The 21,028-nt window shown below is 40.2% G+C and overlaps 1 protein-coding gene across 2 annotated transcripts in view; it reads right to left on the bottom strand.

Annotated features, from left to right (window-relative positions):
- Positions 1–8,852: 8,852 nt before the first annotated feature.
- Positions 8,853–21,028, bottom strand: part of gna11b (guanine nucleotide binding protein (G protein), alpha 11b (Gq class)) — a 44,875-nt gene continuing 32,699 nt past the window's right edge. The window contains exons 4-7 of one of the 2 annotated variants that reach the window (XM_037694725.1): positions 18,184–18,312; positions 11,445–11,574; positions 11,198–11,351; positions 8,853–9,218 (exon numbers count right to left, since the gene is read on the bottom strand). In XM_037694725.1, the coding sequence (XP_037550653.1) occupies positions 9,028–9,218; positions 11,198–11,351; positions 11,445–11,574; positions 18,184–18,312 (604 nt within the window). In that variant the 3' untranslated portion in view covers positions 8,853–9,027. Of the gene's footprint in view, positions 9,219–11,197; positions 11,352–11,444; positions 11,575–16,027; positions 16,157–18,183; positions 18,313–21,028 lie in introns of both variants that reach the window. The other variant, XM_037694724.1, reaches the window with a different exon arrangement.

Below are 21,028 nucleotides of genomic sequence, written 5' to 3'. Positions count from 1 at the left end.
GAACACGAAGCGAGCGGCGGAGGAGCGCGCGCCCCGTGCGACCAGAGTCTGAACTGATTTGGGAGAGGCCGAAACCGCTGCAGCCAGGGCCGGTGACAGGAAACCTGGGGCCGCTGGGGGGGGAAGTGACACCAGGGGCCCAAAGTCAAATGGGCACTCTATTGTTTACCGATAACATAAATAAACCAAAACAAGAACTATGTTTTTAGTCAAGACAGAATTAGTCATTCTGACAGGAGTCTTGGTGTCATTTTGGACAATCTTACTTTTAAATTTTGGTGGGGGGGGGGGGGGGGGGGGAATCACCCCCAATGTCCAGGTCTAAAACTCACACCGATGAAAAACAAGTATTAAAAAACGGTCTAAATCTATCTACATTTCTAAATAGCAGTGTTATCTCTCACAACTTTCTCTCAGTTCTGAGTCTCCAGCTATGTCTGCAACACAACATTTTTTCAGTCAGGTCATCTGGACAGTTTCTTTTTTTTTGTGCTGAAACGTTTCGCCTTCGATCCGGAAGGCTTCATCAGTCAAGGAAACGCACAACAAAACTGATTCTTCCCCCAACAGCTTACTCCAAAGTGGATCAAGCCAGTTCTGCTTGTGATAAGATGGTCTCTTTGGTACACCCCCTCCTCCATTGCCGGTCCTCTTCCTTGTTGACAGTCTTGTCAAACTGGTTGAAAACAACAAAGTTGGATTGTATACCTGGATTATTGAGCATGGACTTTGTTATGTCCGCAACAATCGCAGCCCAGTCAGATACTGCTTTTATTAAAGTTGAGGCCTACTTTCCACCCGATTGATTGGTTTGAAAATATTGATTCATTCCTTCATTATATCTCATTTAGATCACATCACGTCACCTTACAATGGCTTACTGTCCATTTTAGAATTCAGTATAAAATGTTTTTCCACAGTGGCTCAGATGGTAGAGCTGTTGCCTCTCAGCAAGGTCGCCCCGGTTCAAATCCCGGTGTTGCACCATATTCTGTGACCACTGTATATTGTGACCTTAGGGGGCGCTGTTACATTTTTACATCAGACTTTGCAACACCTGATAAACACTATCATTTTTGTGTGACCGTTTATATTTCCAATATACTCATGATTTTAGTGCGCAGATGTTAATTTTTATTCTTTGGAGGAAGAAGGCTGACTGTCTCCTTCCTCCAAAGAATAAAAAGCAACATATGACCACTAATATCATGACTATTATGGAAATATAGACAACCACAGAATATGATAGTATTTGTAAGATATTGTAAAGTATGGTGTAAAAATGCAACAGCGTCCCCTAAGGTCACAATATACGGTGGTCACAGAATATGGTGTAACACCTGCCAGGGGGGCCTTTCTGGGTGGAGTTTGCACATTCTCTCTGTACTCCATTTTCCTCCCATTGACCAAAAACATGCATGTTAGGTTGATTGGTGAGTGATGGTTTATTTGTCTAGTTTGTCTGTGTCCCTGTGATAAACTGGAAACCTGTCCAGGGGTACCCGGCCTCTCGCACTATGATGGCTGGACATGGGCACGACCCGTAAAGGAAGCGGGTACAGATAATGAATGAATGGATGTTTTTCCACTCATTTACAGGACAAATCAACAGAGGATGTCATAGATTTCAACCATCAAACACAGTGAGAGAACACTTTTCATTGATTTCAGCAACTTGCAATTGGCTGAAAGATGTTTTAACCAACCGCACACCGACATGGACCACAACTCTTCTACAATTAACATACTCACCCTCAGGCTGTGTGCTGAGCCCAACTCTGTATTTGTTAATACATATACCACTAATTAGATCTGACAGCCATCTTGAGTTTGGTTTACTTTAAAAGTTATTCAGTTGCAGATGTCATCCAGTGATTACTGTAAGAGTTTTATTAAACTCCCTGAGATATTTTGCTCACAGTGTTGCCACTTAACAGTTGCTTGAATAAAAGTTTTAAGTGTTGAAAACTAATCTACAACTACACCAAATGTTAGCTCAATATTTGTAAAACTGACTGAGCTATAGCCAGTTTGTGTTTCCAATACATACAGTGCCTTGCGAAAGTATTCAGTCTCCTTCAACTTTTCAACCTTTTGCCACATTTCAGGCTTCAAACATAAAGATATAAAATTTAAATTTTTTTGTGAAGAATCAACAACAAGTGGGACACAATCGAGAAGTGGAATGAAATTGATTGGATGTGTCAAACTTTTTTAACAAATAAAAAACTGAAAAGTGGGGCGTGTAATATTATACGGCCCCCTTGCGTTAATACTTTGCAGCGCCGCCTTTTGCTGCAGTTCCAGCTGCAAGTCTCTTGGGGTTTGTCTCCATCAGTTTTACACATGGAGACACTGAAATTCTGCCCATTCTTTCTTGCAAAACAGCTCGAGCTCAGTGAGGTTGGATGGAGAGTGTTTGTGAACAGCAGTCTTCAGCTCTTTCCACAGATTCTCGATTGGATTCAGGTCTGGACTTTGACTTGGCCATTCCAACACCTGGATACGTTTATTTGTGAACCATTCCATTGTAGATTTGTCTTTATGTTTTGGATCATTGTCTTGTTGGAAGATAAATCTCCGTCCCAGTCTCAGGTCTCTTGCAGACTCGAACAGGTTTTCTTCCAGAATGGTCCTGTATTTGGCTCCATCCATCTTCCCATTAATTCTGACCATCTTCCCTGTCCCTGCTGATGAAAAGCAGGCCCAAACCATGATGCTGCCACCACCATGTTTGACAGTGGGGATGGTGTACTCAGGGTGATGAGCTGTGTTGCTTTTACTCCAAACATATAACTACAACTGTGTACAACTGATTGTTGTCCTATGGACAGACTCTCCCACCTCAGCTATAGATCTCTGCAGTTCATCCAGAGTGATCATGGGCCTCTTGGCTGCATCTCTGATCAGTCTTCTCCTTGTTCCAGATGAAAGTTTAGAGGGACGGCCGGGTCTTTGTAGATTTGCAGTGGTCTGATACTCCTTCCATTTCAATATGATTGCTTGCACAGTGCTCCTTGGGATGTTTAAAGCTTGGGAAATCTTTTTGTATCCAAATCCGGCTTTAAACTTCTCCACAACAGTATCTTGGACCTGCCTGGTGTGTTCCTTGGTCTTCATGATGCTCTCTGCGCTTTGAACAGAACCCTGAGACTGTCACAGAGCAGGTGCATTTATACGGAGACTTGATTACACACAGGTGGATTCTATTTATCATCATCAGTCATTTGGGACAACATTGGATCATTCATAGATCCTCACTGAACTTCTGGAGTGAGTTTGCTGCACTGAAAGTAAAGGGGCCCAATAATATTGCACGCCCCACTTTTCAGTTTTTTATTTGTTAAAAGTTTGACACATCCAATAAATTTCATTCCACTTCACGATTGTGTCCCACTTGTTGTTGTTTCTTCACAAAAAATTAAAACTTTATATCTTTATGTTTGAAGCCTGAAATGTGGCAAAAGGTTGAAAAGTTCAAGGGGGCCGAATACTTTCACAAGGCTCTGTAGATGGCTGTGGTGACCATCTTGTATTGCCTCCAGAAGTCGTAGAAAGACATCCAATTTCATTCAAATCCATCTAACGGTTCATAAGATATTTCACAAAGACTCCTGTAGTCGTTGGCAGAATAAAAAAAAACAATATTGCTTGAAACCTTATCAGTAACTTTGTTTTCCGTACAGGATCATGAAGCCCACGCACACACCATGAGCAAGTATAGGAACAAATTTATTTCAATTAAAACAGATACCTTGTCATTATGTTTCTCTCTTAGAAGGCGGCAATGATCATAAGTCATGTTCATGTTTGAATGAGGATCAGGCAACAGTGGCTGAAACAAATACATGAAACACATAAAAAAAATATGGCAAGACTTAGGTAAATCAATAACAGCAAACTGACTGAAGCCCCTTCGTTAAAGGCTCTATACTTCAGTGGGAACATCCAAGCCCTCACTTCCAACACAAAACATCACATGCAGTTATTCGTTTTTTTTTTTTTTAGTTTTTTTTTTAAAGAAACACAATTATCTTTAAAATCTTCAATCTTAAATACAGAATAAAGTCATTGAGTGAACTCATCTATGCTTTTAGTGTCAGGTGTGTTTTCAAAAGGAGGGGGCTTCTCAAATGGTGGTCTGTCTGATAGTGACCACAACATTGGCACTTAGAGAGAGCCTGGAGGAGGGTTGGCACGCAGTATAATACATAGTTTACATTTTGGTTTACATAAAAAAAAAAAACACTTTCTAAACATCACTATGTGATTGACTTTCTGGTTTCATTAAAGTGAGAAAAAAATGAATCAAGTGGTCCTAAAATGAGTGTTCTGGTGACGTTTTTAATACAGAAAAAAAAAACGAGCCGAGTGTCCAACTCCATAATGATGTCCAAGTGTTTGATCCCAATTAGTTTAGCAATGAAAAGGGACAAAACTAAACTGACCAACTGAAGGTCAATAAATCCTATCTCAACATGTATCATCTTTCTTTGAGGTAACAAAAATGAATTGGTGATGAGGAGACTAAACTGTCATATTTCCATTGTACTTGTAAACTGAGGTAAAACATCACCACACAACACCGGACTGCTAACACACAACAAGCCCACAGTGACAGCCACCCAGTCTTTCACCTTGTGCCAGAGTCAAGCTGGTTAACACCATTAAACACTGAGGCGTGTGCATACTGGCATCCTGATCCTCACACACTCAGTCATTTTTAGCAGACTACATAGCATTAACATCATACTGGTGTTGTTTCATACATTAACCCAGTTACACTTCAGTCTGGCATGAAGTCATCTCCCAGCATAAAGGGGATCACTTAGATTTTATGAAGCTGGCCTCTGAGGAAAAGTAATTCACTTCTAACCTGTTGTGGATAGCTCTTTGAACAACCTGTTTGGAGAAACGGTTCGATTACAGCTAGTTTAATGCAGGGGTTCCCAACTCTGGTCCTTGAGGAACACCATCCTCCATGTTTTAGTTGTTTCTCTGACCCGACACCTGATTTTAATAAATGGGTGATTTACAGGCTTCTGCAGAACAGGAAGTAATTAAATCACCGAATCAGGTGTGTTGGAGCAGGGAAACTACTAAAACATGCAGGATGGTGTTCCTCAGGGACCAGGATTGGGAACCACTGGATGGATGGCTGCTGTCGTAAAACAACAGTTCATAATAATAACGTGATATCATTGTATATTCCCATACAATGGTGAAGTTGGCTCTCTGCATGTGGCCCATCCACCCCCAGGTGGGGTGGTGGGTGGCTGTTGGTGGCGCCCAGGGAGGGGGCGTGCTGCTCAGAGACACCACATGTGCAATGACTGGGGATCGAACCTGGAACTTTCGGGTCCTGAGTCAGCTGTCCTGCCTCTACCCCATCTCGTCCCCCTGACTTTAATGTTGCTGTCCAAGTTACATCACAGAAGAATGCTACAAAATACACTTTCCATCTGTAATTATCCCCCCACCCACTCAGTTCTGTCCTGTACCATCAGTCTGAAACAAGCAGTCTTAACAAGTGTTGATTTTGGCTGTTGCTTCATCATTTACAACCTGTGCCTGTTTCGTGGTTTTGCCTAAAAATGGTCGTGCCTACACGGTTCGGACATGTGGTGAATTAAAGTTACTCACTCCACCTCTTGCAGCTAAACCACCCTTTAATGAAACGGAGCCATGGGGTAGAGACGTGCGCTGCTGCTAATCCTGCTAAAAGGCATCTTCACAGTCCTTACAGTCCTCTTACAGACGAGTCATTAGTCCTTCGGTCAAATAAATCAATACGTACTCCGATAGCAAAGCTGAGCCCACCCGTGTTTATGGTTTCCACTTAATGAACCTTTCAAAATAAATTACGATGGCAGATTAGACCTTGGACACTCTTCTTTCTATTTTCGAAGGGCGAACAAAAAACACCAACAAAGGTTGTTATGGTTACAGTAAGTCATTTTAACTTGACTTTGAATATTCGAACATTCCTGCACGTTCCTATCAGCAAGCTGCTACGAAGTTCTTTGCAAATGTCAACGTAAAGAAACACTGTCAGTGATATAAAATTATTTGTTTGCATAATTCACTGTGAAATTTGACAAACTAAAGTTGTTTTAAGGTTGCAGCAACCATTTTGGTCCTAGTTTGCCGTTAGCTCGTCAACCTGGTCAAAAGTAACTACTTCTCCATTCTGGAGTTGTTCAAAGAGCCATCTACAACAGGTAAGATATTAATTATGCAAAGCCCTACTTTGAAACCTTCAGATGTTTAGCATTTGATTTTAATAATGGAGCAATTTTGTGTTGCAGCAGATGTGATTAAATTACAAAAAGAAATTGACCGTTATAAAGCAACAATCCTTAAAAAATAAAATAAAGGCGTTTGTGGTTGTTGTTTTTTTTACAAAATAAAAGTCCCTACAAGTTTCCCAATGCCACAAAAGCAGAGATGTACCAAGGTTCAAACATACAAAACAAACACCAGTATGATCCTAAAAACATTTCTTGGCTATTAGCTACAACTCAAATACTTAGGGAGTCATGCAATACTCGTCTTGGTAGTACAGTAGTGTCTTTACTGATGAGTGTTTCTACACTGCTTGAATATAGGCAATACTGTGATAGATGCAAAACAAAAATTAAAAACACAAAGGTAGTGAAAATCGGAGCATGTAGTGAAGAAATACTTAAAAGAGTCTTTAGTGTTGGTAAACTCACTCTACACACACGCCTTACATTTGTCCTAATACCCTGCCCTACACATTAACAGCACAGACTGCAAATAATCTCTTTATAAACAAGTATTAGCAGACTTGGTTCACCGTGGTCCTGCACTCCACTCCCCGCTGTCAGATGCACTGTGATAGCCCTTAATGAGGATGAAGGGTACATTACCTGTAAAAAAGTTCATGTACGAGACAAAAAAAAAAGAAGAAGTTTATCTGCACTTCACTGGCACTATTCAAAGCAAGCGTCAAAAATTTGGAAATTATCTTTTTGTGTGTGTTTAGTTACAAATCGCAAGCATGGACCGCAAAGGCCCTCAATCACTGAATTAAAAAAAAAAGTCCACCTATGTTTGTACTGTACATTTTTCTAGGTATGTATTACAGCGCTGCATCTATAACCCAACAGGTAAATTATTTAGAAAAGAAAACGTCCAATGACACCTTAAGGAAAACAAATATGGATGAAAATGTGATGGCAATTACAACTGGAAATGTCTATAAGAAATAGAAAGCAGAGATAAAAGTTCTTACTATACCAGACATTCATTTTTTTTGTACTTTTTTTTTGTTTGTTTCGTTTTTGTACAGCAGTTCAGACTCAAGTAAGCTCTGCCATGAAAAAAGGAGCCCTTCAACATGACAGAATCACAAGCAGTCAAATGATCAACACCTTTATCCTGGTCCATAAATTATATAAATTAAAAAGAGACGTTTTATTTACTCTTAAAATCATCTTAGCTCACTGTGAAGGTTTGTGAACCAGCCGAGGTTCGTTTCACTTTGGAAGCAGAGCTGTTGCAGTAGTGAGGCGCTCTGAGGCTTAGAGGAACGTTTTCTCCCGCAGCCGCCGCTTCGCTTCTGTGTAACCCTAATAATCAAGTCAACAAAATCCATAATCACAGTATCAATACTACCATAAATTCATAGGAGAAAACTGTATGCTATAAAGTTTTTTTCTGTTTTTAAAACCAAAGATGGTGTACCACAGAGCACTTTTGTACACAAGTGTTTTCGTCTATATATTTACAAATAAACATTTTCAGACTGAGTGTTTTCTGTGAAAGGCTCGTAACCCCCCCGCCCCCCACTTACTTCATATTACACAACAGCGCTCGATCTTTTGTTAATAAGCAAAGTGACTACACACATTAAAAAAAAAAAAAAAAACAGAAGCACATCCTGATGCGGTGGATGACAATGTAACATCAGGAAGTGGCTGACTATAGACGGCGTCAGAGGCTTCAGAGTGGGCGGGGCTTGAATTTACAACGCTGCCATTCTGACCACGTCACTCTCCTCCACTTCCACAAGTCAGAGTGCGAACCGTCAAAAAGCAGGGCTGTCTTACGAGTGTTGTGAACCCTCAACATCTGCATCAATGTCGCCAGATGTTGCTGTGGAAGATCGTCCCTGTGTATCTGCACAGGAAACTTCTCGAGGAGGGAAGCGTGTGAGTAACGTAAAAATAATAATTATCAAGATTTTAAAAATTAAGTATGTCAAATAAATTTACAGTTGCCTTTTTTGTGTGGATTTTTACAACTTTTTGTCATTTCTTATCACCCCTTCATTCAGCCAGTTTGTTTAATTATCATGTTGGAACAAATTATCCATAAAAATCTGTTTAAAAAAAAATCTCTGATTTTTCAGTACCTTATATTACTGAAAATTACACCGTACACTCTTGTACTCCTTAAGTGCTTACTTCATAATATACACTTGTGTTTTTTTGTGATTGGGATGCTCACATCGGGGGGTACATTCAAAGATGGGAGGAGGAGACTGAACCCTCAGCTTTGTCCGTTTGGGCTTTGGTGTGGGTTGCTCAGAAGCATCTCTTTTTCAGCACCGATGGTCCTCAGATGATAAACTTCCTTTCGCACTGGTGGGAAAGGAGGGGTCAATTCTGTGGGGCCAGGATTGATTATTCACCAAAATTTTAATTTTCACCAGTAAAAGCTGCCCCAAACAGTTCGTTTGAAAAATGAAATGTGCCTGAGCCAGCAGCCGGGGCCAAATTTTACACGAGGAGCAGCTTTGTGAGCGCCGAGGACTCTGACGCAACAAGCTGCCGAGAAAAGAATCAGGAGGGAGAGGCTTTGGTAAAAGAGGGGTTTGACTGTGGGAGGATCTGTAAATACACTGCACTGAAAAGAAGAAGAAAGAAAAACAGCAACAGTTCTGTTTGCGTATGACCGTGTGTGAGAGCCGGAGTCGTGTGCTGCGGGATGCATGTGGAGTTGATGGCACCGTCCTGCAGGAGGGCCTTTGTGCAATGGAGATGTGCACCACATGAGCCCTCACACCAGGTTGTACTCTTTGAGGTTGAGCTGCAGGATGGTGTCTTTGACAGCTGCAAACACGAAGCGGATGTTCTCAGTGTCCGTGGCACAAGTGAAGTGGGAGTAGATGATCTTGTCGCTGTCTGGGTTCAAGTCCACAAACATTTTGAGGATGAACTCCCGCGCTGCCTGAGCATCTCTCTGAGGACCTAAAACGTGACACAAAATTGATGCGAAGATGAAAATAAGCTGCGTTCCACTTATCTCGAATGTCAGGAGTCACATAGGGAAATGACACTACACCCAACTTTGCTGTCTTACAGATGCAAATCTGAAAACCAGATTTGCTAATTGTTCTGCTAAGAAACCAAGATGACTATTAGCAATACAATGACAGTTAAAAGGTGAAGCCGTCCTTAAAGGAATGCATAATGTCCAGTGTCCTGATGCTGCTCAATAATCCAGATGGATCAATCTAATCAGGTTGAGTCAAGTCCTCTGGACTTTCATGCCAGAGTTTGAAACTAATAAATTAATCTTCTAATCTAATCCTCAGTTAAATGGAGATAACTTATTTTTATGTATGAATGTTTCTGCTCAGTGTCCTGAGATGACTTCTGTTGTGACTGGGTGCTATAGAAATAAACTGAAATGAATTGAATGAGGGCCCTGTGATGGATCCAGGGTGCACCCCGCCCCTCGCACTGTGATTGCTGGACATGGGCACCGGCGACCCCCGTGACCCAAAATGGAAGAAGCGGGTAAAGATAATGGATGAATGGATAAACACTCAACCCTCTAGTGGGCGTTTCCTTCCGCTTTAAGAAGAGCTGACACAAAATGGCGACCAGTTTCCTCTGTGGCTTTGACCAGAGGGTCTCGCAGTAAAATCACACAACACAGCGTTCTTTTCACAGATCAGAGAGCAGGTTTCTCTAAAGCTGACCGACGCTTAATTTAACTTTCGACGGGAAAAAAAAACAACAACTTTCGACGGAACGCAGCGTTTTGAGCATGCGTCCGAATACGGCAACACTACGGCAAGCCGGCTGTAGTTAGCTTGTAGCTTCACTAATTAGCTCTCGAAGAAAATACTTTAACACCACTTACGCACAGTTTTCAACAAAAAAAAGTAACGATTAAACTGACAACTCTGATTTTACTTCAGCCACAGCATTACTGCGGTTAGCCGGTAGAAGACAGACCTCTATCGTAGGCTCAATGTCTATCGTTTCTAACGTGTACCGTATATATCGCGTATTCCTAACAGGTAACATACACAAACAAGTACAGTAAATGTTTTTTTTCTGAACAGTACCTGTACCGCGGCTGGTTAAAAAAGATAAAAATACCGGTACAGTAGCCTACCAGGAAAAGTCACTGAACACTATCTTGATTCCTCCTGTGCACTAAAACCACTAAAGTCTTCTTCGGTGTCAGAATTGAACAGCCTCAGAAAAAACTTCATCACGCATGTCCTCAGTCTCTCTTTAGTTGTCGCTCTCAATGTCACTTTCATCTCAAGATAAATTCGACCTTGAGCCTGTGCTGTCCTCGTCATCACGCAGCAGTCCAGCCTTTCGAAACCTGTTGGTGACTTTTTACACTGATCCACTGGCAGACTGCAGCAAAAGTTGTCAGTTTTTGTGAACAATTTCTCGCCGCTAGTTCTCCAAGCCTCCCACTGAGCTCGGAGTGCCACTTTAAATGCACGATTCACACTTATGTCAAGAGGCTGCAAATATGTCCTTGTGCCCCCATGGATCACACGTTTCACATGATCATGAGACGTGTATTGGGCAGCTATGTGAGCGCCCGAGTGTGACGAGGCTAAATGTTTTAACGGCATGACGCTCATTAGCACGTAAAAATCCATAAATCAGCCGCATCACTGTACAAGCCGCAGCTTTTAAAGCCTGTGGAAAAAGTAGCAGCTTATAGTCTGGAAATTACGGTAAACATTTTTGTGTTTCCAAAGGCTGGCATCTTAAATCAGGTCAACCCTAGATGTGCATCCAATGACCACTTTCTGTCAGTTCCAATGAATTCTAGCTTGTGGTTGAGATATTTTGCTAAATGGCAATCTGGCTCACATACATTCCTTGAATCTGTTAAATCAGCTATTTCACTGGGATCAACACAAGAACGCTGCATCTGATGAGTCAACACACAAACTGGATGAACTCACCATCGAACTCAGGAAAATAATCAACCAAATGCGAGTAGGTGATCTTCTCCTCCAACAGGTCCTTCTTGTTGAGGAAGAGGATGACTGAGGAGTTTTGAAACCAGGGGTAGGTGATGATCGTCCTGAACAGAGCCTTACTCTCCTCCATACGGTTCTGATGCACAAAACAAAGAAACAGACGTAACATGACTACAACGGTTCAGCTTCTGGATGTTCTTTTGATTTATTTTTATTCTTTCTCATTCACCTCATTGTCGGACTCCACCAGGACCTGGTCATACTCACTCAGGGCCACAAGGAACATAATAGAAGTGACATTCTCAAAGCAGTGAATCCACTTCCTCCTCTCTGACCTCTGACCCCCAACATCCACCATCCTGATGGGAACATTGCAGTTTAGGAGGACATGTTAGAAAAGAAGGCTTGGTAGTTTTGTTCATTTTAAATAAGCGTTCGAAAGTAAACCTAAGTTTGATCAGCGTTAAACCAAGTAAAAAAATTAAAGAATTTGTTTCTGCTTTATGAACAAAGATTTTGAATCCATCAAGATTTAAAGCAGATATTAAATCTGACATTTAAAAATACGGTTTGTATTTTATCTAGTTAACTCAACATGTTCCTAATTTTCTCAATACATGTTCGGCGTTGGAAAAAGTAGCTACGTTTTCTATTCTCACTCAAAATTTGAAAATTTTTATTTATTTACGTCTTTAGTTTTTTTGTAACATATCAAGTTTGTACAATAATGCAGTTTTGCTGAATGTGAGACATGTTCACATATTTCAGGTATTGTTCCTAATTTAAAATAATACATTTCCAGTGTATCACGTGAGGACAAAACTATATAATAATGTTAAAGGTGTTTGTTTCCCTTGAACTTTTCTGCTCTGCTGTTTTTAAAATATCTTACATTGAAAGATTTGCTTTGCCGTGACAAATTATTATTACCGCACATAGAAAAATGTCTCAGTTCTTCTTATTATTATTATTTATTATTTTTATTATTATTTGAGTCTGGTTTAGGTAATAGGCCTGGATATCCTAATCAGCTAAACAGGGGGTCTGCAACCTGCGGCTCTGGGGCCACATGTGGCCCTTTGGTCAAACTGCTGTGGCACTGAAGCTTCGACATAAACTAACATGAAATTAAATTTATTTTGTTTTTCTACAAACAACAAAAAGGCTAGTTTTAACAGTTTTCTGTCAATTTACTACAAATTTGGGAATAATACTAATACAAGGAGCATAAAATAATTAGATTGAGCAAATTAATTGATCTAACTCCCAGCCTTTCAGTGGGATCTTTCTGTCAAATCCACCAGAGATGATTTGAAACACTTTTAGGACAAGTTGCTTAGAAGAAATATGGTGAGTCAATTTAATGAAAATAAACAAACAAAAAACACAACTAAAGTTAAAGAAAAGCTTTTGTTTTTAATTTAGATATACAAGTGCTGATCATAAAATGAGAATATCATGAAAAAGTTGATTTCAGTAATTCCATTCAAAAAGTGAAACTTGTATATTATATTCATTCATTACACACAGACTGATATATTTCAAATGTTTATTTTAATGTTGATGATTATAACTGACAACTAATGAAAACCCCAAATTCAGTATCTCAGAAAATTAGAATATTGTGAAAAGGTTCAATATTGAAGACACCTGGTGCCACACTCTAATCAGCTAATTTACTCAAAACACATGCAAAGGCCTTTAAATGGTCTCTGTCTAGTTCTGTAGGCTACACAATCATGGGGAAGACTGCTGACTTGACAGTTGTCTAAAAGATGACCATTAACACCTTGCACAATGAGGGCAAGACACAAAAGGTCATTGCTAAAGAGGCTGGCTGTTCACAGAGCTCTGTGTCCAAGCACATTAATAGAGAGGAGAAGGGAAGGAAAAGATGTGGTAGACAAAAGTGTACAAACAATAGGGATAACCGAACCCTGGAGAGGATTGTGAAACAATACCCATTCCAAATGTGGGGAAATACAAAAAGAGTGGACTGCAGCTGGAGTCAGTGCTTCTAGAACCACCACATACAGATGTATGCAAGACAAGAGTTTCAGTTGTCACATTCCTTGTGTCAAGGCTCTCTTGAACAAGAGACAGCGTCAAAAGCGTCTCGCCTGGGACTGCTGCTGAGTGCTCCAAAGTTATGTTCTCTGATGAAAATAAATTTTGCATTTCCTTTGAATCAAGGTCCCAGACTCTGGAGGAAGTGAGGAGAGGCACAGAATCCATGTTGCTTGAGGTCCAGTGTCAAGTTTCCACAGTCAGTGATGGTTTGGGGTGCCATGTCATCTGCTGGTGTTGGTCCACTGTGTTTTTTGAGGTCCAAGGTCAATGCAGTCATCTACCAGGAAGTTTTAGAGCACTTCCTGCTGCTGAACAACTTTATGGAGATGCAGATTTCATTTTCCAACAGGACTTGGCACCTGCACACAGTGCCAAAGCTACCAGTACCTGGTTTAAGGACCATGTGTCCCTGTTCTTAACTGGCCAGCAAACTCACCTGACCTTAACCCCATAGAAAATCTATGGAGTATTGTGAAGAGGAAGATGAGATACACCAGACCCAACAATTCAGAAGAGCTGAAGGCCACTATCAGAACAACCTGGACTCTCAGAACACCTGAGCAGTGACACAGACTGATCCACTCCATGCCACAACGCATTGATGCAGTAATCCAGAGAAAAGGAGCCAAAACTAAGTATTGATGCTGCACATGTTCATACTTTTCATGTTCATACTTTTCAGTTGACCAACATTTATAAAAAATCTTTTTTTAATTGGTCTTAAGTTTTATTCTAATTTTCTGAGACACTGAATTTGGGGTTTTCATTTTCATATAAAGTCAGTTATAATCATCAACATTAAAAGAAATAAACATTTGAAATATGTCAGTCTGTGTGTAATGAATGAAAATAATATACAAGTTTCACTTTTTGAATGGAATTATTGAAGTAAATCAACTTTTTCATGATATTCTCATTTTACGACCAGCACCTGTACAATAAATCACAATTACATATCCCAACAAAATGAACTTTAAATGTATGTTTTATTATTTCAAAATAGGACATTTAATTTTTCCACAAATAAAAGGCTGACTCACAGGAGTTCAGTGTTATAATTCATATCAAGTTGGGCATATAGTATATTTCCCCCTTTTTACACAAATATGACCTTTTCTTTTGTCCTCAAGAAAATATTAATTTATTACTTTCGCCCAACAAACTTGAAGTGGCCCATGGGCCACCAGTTGATTATCACAATTGTAGCCGGTTTTGTGGCTCTGAACAAATTTATTTTAGAGCGCCAAGGGGCAGAAACAGCCTCTTTTTAATCAAAAAGGTTGCAGACCCCTGAGCTAAACAAATAAAGTTGTTACATTTTCCTTGTTCTGTCAATATACAAGATATATCCAACGACATATGATGAACTGTGGGTTTTATTTCTAGTAAAATAGTTTTATTTCAAGATGTAGTAGTATATAAACCAGAAATGAACATTGCTTTTTATTTATAGCTAATGTGAAAAAACTACCTGCTCACTTGAGCAACTTTGAGTTTTTTTATGCAATAGGTCAAGTGTAGAAACACTAAAGCTTGTCTAGGGTCGGTTTTTTCTATTTTCCATATATACCCACACGTGAAATACTAAAATCTAATTCTACACTCTTTAAACTGTGTGGCCTTATTTAAACACAGCCAATTAGTGAACTGTGTAAGCAGCTGTGTCTCAGTCCTCAGTACTTATACACAAATCTGATATGAGTTTGTACTTCTGCGTGATCCGTGGTAAAAGCATTTGTCAGCTTTCCCAGGAGTGCACGATAACAACAACTGTCAAGCTCTGAAGCACACTTTGAGACAAGAGAAAAAAGGAGAAGTGAAATGAAAGACAAAAGAGGAGCTGAGAAGTGGGACACAGAGCAGACGGAGGACAAACAGAAGACCGTGGGAAGAGCAGAAACTGGTGTGAAAGTGATTTAAACAAACGTGAGCCAAACGTTAGTATTAGGAGTCAGATCAGGGAGGAGCAGGAAGCGAGTTATGGATCACTGATGGTACTGAAGAGCATCCAAACTCACAGAATGTGAATTCAGGGTCTCCGAGCCTCTCCTTGACAAAGTCATTCCTCCATCTGGGACTTCAGGTCCCAGTTTCATTAGGCCTTCATTTGGCACAAATCAATCAGTACAATCTCTCAAGTCACAAAACTTTTCCAGTCCAAGCAAAGAACGAACAATATTTGAACAATTACACGTCTTGTTTTGTGACATGTTCCGTTAAAACAACACAAAAAACACTCGGAACCGATTCAGTGCTGTGTCTGACAGGTTGACCACAATCAGCTGTGCTTCACGATGCAATGGTGCCCCCTAGTGGTGGCCCAGTCCACGGTGGTCCGCAGAGACCTGGGGCCAATACAGGCCCTGCAGGACCTGCTGCCCAAAATAACATTCCTCCACAGCGGAGAGGACGACCTCATTTCTTGTGACAGCCGGGGATGAAGGCAGGAGGAAGAGAGGAGGTGACCCACTTACAGAGACCGGGCACCAGAACGGAGGACTTGGTGTTCATTAGTGGTTGGTTCTGTGTGTGACTGTTCCCAAAGGCAGCAGGTACGTAACTTACTGCAACAGCAATCAACATTTTTTTTTATTGCAAGGAAGCGTTCAGAGATGTAGACAAACAAAAGTTCATTCATTAATGAGGGATAGAAAGATGAATTATATAGGGGATCAGAAAAAAAAAGATGATTATCTCATGAGAAACCACAAAGGGACGCAGCTACAGCGGCCATCTTTCTACCTGAAAATGATGCTTTGCAAGTCGAATGGGTACTCTATGATTCCTGTAGTAGGGATGCGCACTCTGAGTACATCCTGCTGAGTAGGAAGATAGTTGGGATCGGCAATACGATCCAGATCCGAAAGATAGCTACAAGAAGGCCATGGAGAAGAGAGGAAGAAAGGGGAAGAAGAAAAAACAAAAGACAGGAAAACAGTTATATAAAGCGTGACAAGAAATTATAGCAACCCTCTGCAGTTCCAGTAAAAAGAGCTGCTCAGTCCTGTGGAAGAGGATACAGGGAGGAGCTGAGAAACAAAAAGGTGTTAGTTTGGCTCCACCAGCACTCTGTGCACAGACCCATCAAATCTGATGTAGCTTTATGTTGAAGTGAAAAGAACTGCACGGAGGTCCACGCACTGATGGGTTGTGGTGCACACAGTGAGGTGGCAGCAGTGACTTCAGCAGCATTTGGGTCGTATAAAGAAGGATTGAACAAGTTTAGAATCAAAGATAACAGGAAATATAAGCCTTCCCTTTGATTTAAAACATGAGCTTTTAATTGATTTCATTTTACTTTCAAGTGAACGGTCAGATCCCATTTTAAAATAACATTTTGAAGAGAGTTATCGGTCATAAAGCACCGGGTATGAAGAAAAGGGCAGAAGTCTTCATCCAGGTTAGGCTAAGCTTTTAATATAATTTTCCAAAAATAACTTCAAACACTGGGTTTATGAATGCATGGGTTGGTTTTAGGCCTGTCATGATAACAGATTTTTGCAGGACGATTAATTGTCTCAGAAAATATTGTGATAAACGATAATATTGTTTGAAATTTGACAATAATTTGTAATTATTGTCAAATTTAAAAAGAAATGTTGGTTAATTTGTTTTGAGTGTAGTACCTTTTTTGACACTGGATGGCAGTATAAGACAGTTTGAACCGAAGGATGGAAAGTGAGGGAGCAAGCAGCGTGTCTCTAAGAAAAACGGGAGGGAGGCCCCTTGACGTGACATGGGCTGTCTCTCGTTCCCGTTTTTGGGTTCTCAAAATGGTGGACGCTCTGTGTGGTTTGAGCTCTTTAATATAACATTTGTCACACAAACCTTTTAATTAAAAAAAAAAATCAGTAAACAAGTTCTCAGCTTCTTTTTGCAGAGAAAAACAACTTTTTACACGAAGGCACGAGTTTCAACCGTGAATTTTGGAGCTTTGACAAGACGGAGGTTTTTTTCTCGAGGTCGGCCTGTTAGCTTAGCTCGTAGCTTAGCTTCTCAGCTTAGCTACTTTAAACGATCCAAAAACGTGATTTTGGATCGTTAAAATGGATTTTAAAGAGAAAGGGAGAGGTCAGTGAAGAACAACGTAGTTGAGCTTTTTGTCATCCAGTGTCTTCAGTAGAAAGAGAGACACGAAGAAACGATAAAGCCGATAAATGAAAATGAGGTCAATAATTTAAATTTATCATGGATTAATTGATTTATTGTTCATCGCGACAGGCCTAGTTCGTTTACGCTCAGCACGTACATTCTCACAGTAACATGGACCTGTTGAGAAAACAGCAACAAACTAAAAGGAGTAGAAGTTTAACATCGGCTAATGCAGCGTTCTTTCACACCTGTATGACGTTTTTGACAAAGAGTTGTTTTGTAAGCTTGAAATGACAAAACAGGCCTTTGTTTGGCTAGCCGTTAGCCTAGCCCAGATGAAGACTTCCGCCCTTTTCTCCACACTGTGGGCTTTACATCACAGCTAGTAATATACTAACTACTGATAAATATTTGACAGAACATCACTTCAAAAATGACCAGACTATCCCTTTAAACATGCTTTTAGTCTGTTTTTAAAATCACTTCCTGTAGAATCTTTGATTTTCTTGCCTAATCCTCCTTTATGTGTTACTCTGTGGCCGTTCCCCACACACTACAGTGCAGCATGTCTCGCCTTCTGCCAACACAACTCCAAACACAAACCACTGAACTCTAACCACATTAACTGCAGTTTTCATTTACCTCGTTAGGACAACTCCGTCTATTCAGAGTTAGAATTTGGAGCGGTTTGCAGATTTAGAATGTGTGTCTCGATGGCAAAACAGGATACCGAAAGGCATCAGTGATTTATGTCTTCTACCCATAATGATGCTGCAAATCCTGGTGCTCTGGGGGGAGGGGGGTACCTGAAGATGACGTTCTCCAGATCAAATGGGTACTCTATTATACCCGTGGTGGGAACGCGGACCCTCAGCACATCCTGCTGGGTGGGAACATATCCCTCTGCAGTCACACGGTCTATGTCACTAAGGTAACTGGAGATAAACATGAACACTTTGGATAACACTGAAACAAAGACAAATGCTACGCTTCAGTTACACTACCCCCCAACACACACACACACACACACACACACACAGAAAATACACACATTCCACACTAAAAGCAACACTGAACTGCAGTACAGGGATACCATCACCAGGGGGCACTATAAAATATAGCCTCTGGCAGTACAGCCCAGGGTTACTTTTATTGTAACTTCAGGTGAGTAAGTTTAGCTTAAAATACAGACATTAATTATAAATTTAAACTATAAAATGATGAAGTACATTTTCACCTCCCAACCTGATATAAACGGAGCTTAAATAAAAGCTTAAAAAGTACAACCAGTACACTATTTTGCACATTTATTAATGCTGCTCTTAATTTTTAGCTACAATTACGGCAGAAACATGCTGCCAGCAGCCATTGTATTAATTTAAACTGATTAGTGGAGTCGTCTGGTGGTTTTACGACACTGGAATCCCAACCACAAGTTTGGAACCCACACCTTTTGCTAGTATATTTGTATATAAAGCAAAGTAATAACTTTACTTTGTATTGGAGTTTGCTCACTCTGACAGCAGCTTGTCTAGAGTTTCTGGACAAGAAAAAAGGACAGGCATGATGCGTCTTTAACGTTGGGCTTTACAGTAGCTGTTTGGTACATCATGAACTCTTTGAATGGCACACATACCTTCAACTTTAATAAACCTCAAAGGCATACTACATATCTAAAGAGTCACTAATTAACTATTAAATCCCAAATTATAATTGTATGTAAGTGCTGTCAGGCTTTGAAACTTTTATTGTGAAATCTAATCACACACAGTCATGGCTGTAAAGTGGCTCCTGTGCTACTCCACCCAGCATTTATTACAAAGCCAACACAGTAATTGTACACAGATTAATACAGACATGTACACACAAGCTGCCGACGACCGCAGTTCTAAACACACCTTAATTTGTCTGAGCATTTATGTCTTACTACCAGGAAAAAAAACCCTCATGAAACAAAAGCATAAATATATATATATTTTCTCTTTTTTTAATTTTGGTGAACTTGCATGCACTCTTTCACTTGATCATAAAACATCCTGGGTCTAAACTAAACTAATATTTCTTAAAGGAACGCGTATCGCCCACCACCTTGTGATGCAAAGATGTTGCATGATCTGTTGATGCCACAGGTTGTTTCATACTCCATCAGAAGCAGAGAAATGGGCTCTCATTGACGTAGTTGTGTAACGAAAATCACCTCGTTTTGCTCTAGCTGTTGTGTTCATGTGGAAAAGTGCCCCGACAGCAATATTGCTATTTCGCTTCAACTACGCGGCTTCCAGAAGCCGGCTGTTGTGCGTGCAAGCAACATAGACAGCTTTGAAGAAAATACACCCATCTTTACAACACTTTTAAGCATTGCACAACTGATATATCAGTAGGGGGAGATATGTTAGGCTGATATAGGCCTGTGGGGACATATGGGTATCGGTGATAATAGGCCCATTATGTGCCGATATAAGCACTTCTAATTTTCACCCCTAAAATTTTGGAACAAGCCGTGTCCTTAATTGCAAATGGCGTAATTGCACAATGTATCCAGCAGAGGGCACATGTGGACTACTTTCAAGTCATGGCCGTTCACTTTAACTTTCACTTTCACCACAGTAAAAGCAGGGAGCAATACTGTGCAGCGTATTTTGTTGAACAGAGCATGGTAAGTTTATTTTAAATGATCTGTAAAACAAATCAACAATAATAAATTATCTTCAATCCTCCAACCAGCTTGTCATTCACTACATGCCTCTCAAGTTAGCAAGCTAACATTTAGCTAACCTAGCATAGGCTATTGCCTTGTAAAACTTTTTCCACAACTTTAGATCATAGAGGTAAAATATATCAGTGTTAGTAACGTTATCTTTGTCGTCCTCAATGAAATGCATTGTTTGTCTGAAATTTTCTCTGCAAAGAAAAATAAACTCTGCTGTGGTCAATATTAATTAGACCTTCACCAGACGCGACTGACTGTTTAAACAATGAACAGAGAAGGGCGTTTCTTTGTTTAATTTATATTTTTCTAACACACTTGATAACTTTATGGTGAATAGTGAAGGATAGAAAATGTGAACACGTTAGGAAGTAGGGATGCACGATATTGGATTTTTGGCCGATATGCTGATATGTTAAAACTTATTTGTCCGATAACCGATACCAATATTTTATATACTTGTCTTTGTCAGAACATAGCATCTTATTTAGGCTTATTTGCTACTAAAATTGTGTAGCAGCTGTAAGAGCTGGTGACATATATTCAGTTACAGCCATAAGATCTATAGAGCACTTTAACTTATATAATGAAAAGTGTTAAATGTTATTTATTAGCATTAGTCACCTGTGATGCTGTCTCACTTGTGGAGGTTTGTTCCAGGTTCCTAGCTGCAGTGTGGGATCCTCTGCACTCGTGTGCATGAAGGACAGACTTTATAAGATCAAAGTTTTTGTCTATCCATTGTGTTGTAGGACTGATCATGCTAACGGGGCTAACACTTGACGTCCAAATGTCTGTGGTAAAACTCACCCAAGTGCTATCGGCTATTAGCTTCTCAATGACGTCGGAAATGACAGCTGGTAACTCTGATAAGTTTACATCAGAAAAATATCTCTGACTGGGGACGATGTAGCGAGGCTCAACGTAGTCCAAAAATCTTTGGA

This window comes from Nematolebias whitei, chromosome 21 (assembly GCF_014905685.2).
Source record: "Nematolebias whitei isolate Nwh7 chromosome 21, NemWhi1, whole genome shotgun sequence".
Classification (NCBI taxonomy): domain Eukaryota; kingdom Metazoa; phylum Chordata; class Actinopteri; order Cyprinodontiformes; family Rivulidae; genus Nematolebias; species Nematolebias whitei.
Note: the sequence above shows the minus strand (reverse complement) of the source record. Positions and strands in the feature narration are given on the sequence as shown.